The 6,200-nt window shown below is 36.4% G+C and overlaps 1 protein-coding gene across 1 annotated transcript in view; it reads right to left on the bottom strand.

The window, feature by feature from the left end:
• Nucleotides 1–1,906: 1,906 nt before the first annotated feature.
• LOC102679753 overlaps nt 1,907–6,200 on the bottom strand; it is a gene marked incomplete at its 5' end in the record, with an annotated part of 9,564 nt that continues 5,270 nt past the window's right edge. The window contains 2 exons of the mRNA XM_006620302.2: nt 1,907–2,561; nt 2,906–3,165. Coding sequence (XP_006620365.1) covers nt 2,385–2,561; nt 2,906–3,165 — 437 coding nt within the window. The remainder of the gene's footprint in view (nt 2,562–2,905; nt 3,166–6,200) is intronic.

Here is a 6,200-nt window from a genome sequence, read left to right as displayed (position 1 = left end):
TTTTTTTTTTTTTTTTTTTTTTTTCAGTTTCTCTCTTCGGTGAAAATGCAACACAACCCCTCGTGCATGTTCGCTTTCTTACGTATATACATGTATATATAGAATATGTATATATAGAATATATATATAATTTTAACGATTTTTTTTATCTCTACTAATTTACAATTGGCGAGCCGAGCGACTCGGAAAAAATCATATGCATCGATGCAACGAGACGGTTTTCATTGGCATTTATGAAACGAGCATTAAACATAATAATTTATTAATTATTTATAATAGAAAGAAAGAAAGATAAAGAATTAATTTTCTTTATTTTTCACTTGTTTCTTCTATCGCAAGAAATAAAATTTATTCTTTTTCAACGTTTCGTGATTACGTATATCATAAAATAACGGCATCATCGTAGATCGTTCAACGAAATATTTTATTACTTAATTTTCACGATGTACCTCGAACGAGTTCCTCCATTCGAGATAAATAATTTCGTACCTCTGTCAAATATATATATTCGGGAAAAAATGAATTTTTCTTTATTTCAATCTCGATAATTGTGTTTTCCATTGAATTTTTTTTGGTCAATGTGTGTTCGTTCGAAGAAAAAATAGTGAAACCGCCCGTGCTTCACGCAGTTTCGATCGCAGAAAAGCGAGATAACGAGATCGCAATAGTCGTAGCACAATTTTTTTTTTTTTTAAATATTTTTTAGCGTTTCTTATACAATTCTTGCTGGTGCCACATCTTGGTTTCGTCCAAGCACCAGCCCGATATTTTTTCACTTTTTTCCATTTGGTTCTCACAGAGTAGTCTACCTAAGATTAGAGGTATGTTTAGCCTCGACCCACTCGAGAATGCCCTGCCAATTGAATTTTGTCGCAGAAAATTCCGTTCAAGCAAACGAAATGATCGATATTTTCACGTGAAACCAAATATTTTTGAATTTGTGTGCATGTGCATGTGTGTGTGTGTTTTTTTTGTGATTTTTAAATACACGTGTAAATGGATAAACTTTTAAAGATAAACATTGACAAATGTAATTTCACTTTTTTTTCTTTCCTATCGGATTCTGCTACGCGGATTTGTGTGAATAATTATAGAAATATTGGTATAATTATTTTTCCATTTGTTTCTTAAATATCTCGAACGATATTTTTAAAGTTTGAATCAATTTTGTTTCGTTCAATTTGATATGTGTTTAAGTCGATAAGATTTAAGTAAGAAGATAATAAATGCGAAAGGAAGAAATGTGAATTTGTAAAATTTGATAGATAAAATCTTTGTTCGTAACGTGATATTTCGTAAAACAATTATTGATATGTAAGTAAATCGTAATCGTGGTACAATCGAGCATTCAAAAATATTAATTCTTGATCTTTATCTTGTGTTCAATCAATTGTATTTATTCTCGACAATTTGTCCGTGAATTTTAAGTAAAAAATTCTATCGTTGAATCAATAATTTTAATCGAAAATATTTAAAAAGTGCCATAAAAAAAATCATTATTTGGGATACCAAATCTTTCTTCTTTCCCTTACCCGTAAAACGATCGAAATTCGGGACTGATTCGAGTTATCGAAAAAAATCTTGCACTTCATCCTTTCCGTATTTTTTTCTTCCAATAAGAAAAACAAGTTCAAAAATTCGATCAAATTAATATATCCCATTTATATTTTCAAATTCGAAATTATACGTATATCTGAGCTTACAGTAATAATCACGGACAAGGAATATTTCGCTGCTGGACCAGAATTCTCGCGAAATCTCTACACCTACATCTTTTCAAGCATCCAACACGTACCACCCCTATGTTCAGGTACTACTTCATATACCCTCACCTACGTTCAGGTACATTCCTGAATATTACGTATTCTAGAGTTGAACGATCTTAACTGGTTTTCGATCTTATCAATTTTTTTATTACTGAAAGCTGTACCTTTCGTACCTAGGTAATAAAAACATATCATTTTTAGAATAAATTCTAGGCCTTCGCGCGTGGCTCAAGCAAAAACTTCAACTTTAACAACTCTGCATGCCTCCTTTGTACCCATTGTGTATCTACAATTTCTTTTTTATTCGTTCAAAAAAAGCACCGTGTCCGTGACAGAGCATTTTTTTTTTTTCCCCCTTTGCACGTGGACATTCGCGTTTTATATTTTTAATCGCTCGCTTCTAATTAACCGTTCACCTCTATTTTCATTTATTTCTTACTCGAGACATTTTCTTTCTTTCTTTTTTTTTTTTCTTCTTTTTTTTTTAGCTTTATTACGGAACTGTGCTGCTACGTAATTCGTGTAATGAAAATTCCTCGTCCCTTCGCACTAGGCTTGTACCGTTCGATTCGAGTCACGTGAGTTATTATATTAGTTCATCGATAATTATGTCCTTAACTACACTTGAAAAATGTCACCGGTGGCACGGGGCGCGATGTTCGTTTCGAAGATGGACGTTGTCGAGGTTGTGACGGGAGCCATTTCGCCGAATCTGCTCGCGTTTATGTTGGTTGTCGTTACGGCCGTTGTTTTCATCGACGTTTCTTCGGTCATGTCCGATGTCGTCGGCACCTGCTGATGTGTCCAAAGATTTCAATTTAGAATTCATAATTAATTCGTTGAGTTAAAGCTTGTGCATATAGATCGATAGATGTTAACTTTTCTAAATCTTAAAAATTCCATCCATCCATCCATCAATTACGCGTAATTGAAATTCTTCAAGTCTGCAAAAGGACGCAAAGAATGATGTCGAATCGAAATCGAAAAAGCAAAACCATCTTTTTCATAGTTGTAACGGAGTTTGAAATTTTTTTTAATTCCAATCTAAATCGGTCTTCGTAACGAATTTAACGAATTATTTCGAGTTGAAAGAAAGAAGAATAAAAAGAAAGAAGAGAAGAAATCGTGTACAATGTTACCTCGTTATAAAACACTTCCTTTCCTTCCTCCACGGAAGGCAACAGCTCGTCCATGGAATGAGGCGTTCTAGGGCTAGGCGTAGGCGCGATCTGTTGCTGCTGCTCTCGCTGCTGTTGCTCCCGTTGTTTCGCCAGTCTCAACTCCTGCAAAGCTTGCCTCTGCTCCTTCTCGTTCCTCTCTTTCTCGAGCCGTCTCGCGCTGTAACTTCGTGCCGAGGACGTCGAACTGTGAACCGACGTTAAACTAGGGCGACGTGAACCTATCGGGGCGAAAACAAGGGTAACAATTTAATTCGTGGAACGAATTCGAGGGCGCGCTACCCTCGCCCCAATTCCCAATTCCGCTACGCTAAGAGTCAATTAGCTAGGCTTGGAGATCAATCAGAAATATTAAATCTAATTGCAACTGCTCTCGGCTAAATACCAGCTTTACTCTCGGTCATTTGCGAAAACGTTTCCTCTATCGATAACCGGAGCAACGAGCGTACGCAGTTACCGATGCTGGCCGTTCAAATCCAACCAGATCCCTCGTTCACTAGCTAATTCTTCGTGGATGGAGATACGCAAGCTCGATGATCGCATCGGGAGGATCACGGGAGAATATAATAAAGGCGTTTGACATGATCATTTTCGAGAAAGCCGATGAGAGGTAGATTTCAATTCAAGGAGAAATTTTACGTAAAGTTAAATAGAATTTATAAATTGGGATTAAAAAAAGAAATATATATATATATAGAAAAAGATTGTTGTTGAATAGAGAGGTTCGAAGAGGATCGAAAGGGTGCAAAGTGTATAATAAACGTGTTCGAATAATCGATTATATATATATATATATAGTATAACGTGGACGTTTGAAGTTGGGTGTTCGCGAGTGACTGTGCAGATTATTGTGTACAGATTATCAGCGAGCATCGTGTTGTGTAATACAGGAAGAATGACAGAAGCGGTTCTCTTCAGCGCGAAGCAAGCAATACACGAAAGCGAACGCTCATCGAACGATCTCGCTCCCTCCCCGCATTTTCTTTTCGAATCGTTTAACGCGCGGCGAGAAACGATCCTTCTCCGCTCGCGCGATGCTTTCATCGATGATGGATATAATCTCGAGCGGATCTTGATTCTCGTTTCGAACATATAGAATGGATTCGAAACGAATTCTTAACAGCGTTAAGAACGCAAGAAATTATTACACGGACGAGGACCATCCATCGTGTGGATGGTTTGAGGATTGTTTAAGTGTTTCTAATTCAGGGAGCTCGTTCAAGAGTTCTTTATTGATTGACGACACGTAGAAAAAGCGACGTGGAAAATGCCAAGCAAAAGACAGAGAAAGAGTGACAATATACATATGTATACGCGTGCATCCTGTTGCATGTAGAGATTGAAGCGAAGAGAATGTGTGTACGTTTTGTCCTTCGATTTCTAGCAAGCGCATTCAGCAAGTTAAATCCGTGCATATTTCCTTCTGTTTTTTCTTTTTTTGTAATACGATTTTTACTTCGCGAATTCTTTTTTTTTTTTTCCATTCAATCTTCGCTCAACGAATGTCGGGCTATCTTGATCAATCATATTCTTCTTGATCTTATCATAATTTGTTATTATTTGTTATTAGATATCATTACATATAATTTTGTATAACGAGAGATTATTATCGCCTTATTTGCATGATCAAAAACGAACCGACATTCGCTTGCGTCTTTTTAATTACACGATTACAATAAATATTTTCCATTTAATAATAGCGTTGGCCGCAAGTCGAAATTTGTAAAATTGCTATTATATAGGGCACACAGAGACACACAGAGAAGCGGAAAAAAGCAAACGAACAGGCAAACAGAAGAGGAATAACATATTTTCTCCCCCTCCTGAATTCTTCAGCATTCGTTCTCGTTCACAGCTTTCAAAAAAAAAAAAAAAAAAAAAAAAAAGAGAAAAAAAAGAAAAATAAGCGACGTTACTTAAAAAAAAGTGCAGCAAATAAAATGTAGCAGCGGAAAAACGTAGGCAGGCTTAATTAAAGAATTCAAACCCTCGACCCACCGTCCACCCCCTCGATTGCGGGCGTCAAAGAAAATAAGTTTCGCGTTTTCGTTCAAAAGTTCGACAGTTATTGGTTAACTTTGAAAAGAGAAAAAGAAAGAGAGAGAGAGAGAGAGAAAGAAAGAGAAAGATAAAGAGAGAGAGAAAGAAAGAAAGAGAGAGAGAGAGAGATAGAAAGAGAGAGATAGAGAAAGCTGACCCCTCACATGCGAACCGGCACCTGTTCTTGCGTGCGTGTGCGGCGAGCTAGCTAGTGCGTAAAGATTTCGTGTCTCTCTACGTCTTACCAGAGAACGTTCGTTCGTTAACGAGCAACGAAATCGGCCGCTGCCATCTTGCTATCTCGTAACACACTCGTGCAGCGCTTTATATATATATATTATTGGATACACATTAGATTCACATATCACGTGACAATGTAGCATTTGTGTTTTTTTTCGATCCACGATATAAATATGCCACACGTAATGTGTACACATAGTTTTCTTACCGTTATATCATTATTATTTTTTTTTTTTTTTAACGTCTAATCAAGATGAGTGTGTAAGATACGATTGGGGAGGAGTGATACAGATTTCTTTTCTTTTCTTTTCTTTTCTTTTTTTTTTTTCTCCCTTTGTTTTCAATGTAATTTTGGGTAAATCCGGATCGGTAGCACCGTCACGGCCATTCGTCGGTGAGAATAATAATAATAATAATGATGATGATGATGATGATGATAATGATGATGATAATAATAACAATAATAATAATAATAATAATAATAAAAATAATAATAATAATGCATGATCGAATCGAAAGAAACGACAATTTAATGTCGGAGAACAACAGACAAAGAAGGGTGGGCTATTCGTGTCAAGGAGGATTAAACGTGATCGGATCTCGCGTTTCCCTCGTTTCTGTAAACCTCGTGGACGATACTTCATGTGATCAAGGATCGTTGCAAAAGGGGTCAGACGAGGAATAAAGAAACGTGGGAGACGCGAGAGGGAAGCTGGTAAAGGGGGTGCTAAATATCAATAACAATGACTACGACACAACAACGATAACGGTATATGGCACGACTCAAAGCACCACCACCATCTTCTTCTTCTTCATCGATGTCGCAAGGTTTAGAGAGGCGACATTGTGTACAGGAAAAAAAAAAAAGAAGAACGAAAACAAAAATAACAATAATAAGAAAAAAAGAATAACATGGAAAATGATTTTCGTGATTTGATTGTCAAATCCCAACAAATCACTCTACGATAAACGAACG

This window comes from Apis dorsata, unplaced genomic scaffold, assembly GCF_000469605.1.
Source record: "Apis dorsata unplaced genomic scaffold, Apis dorsata 1.3 scaffold_499, whole genome shotgun sequence".
In the NCBI taxonomy this organism is placed as follows: Eukaryota; Metazoa; Arthropoda; class Insecta; order Hymenoptera; family Apidae; genus Apis; species Apis dorsata.
This window is presented reverse-complemented; position numbering and strand designations above follow the sequence as displayed.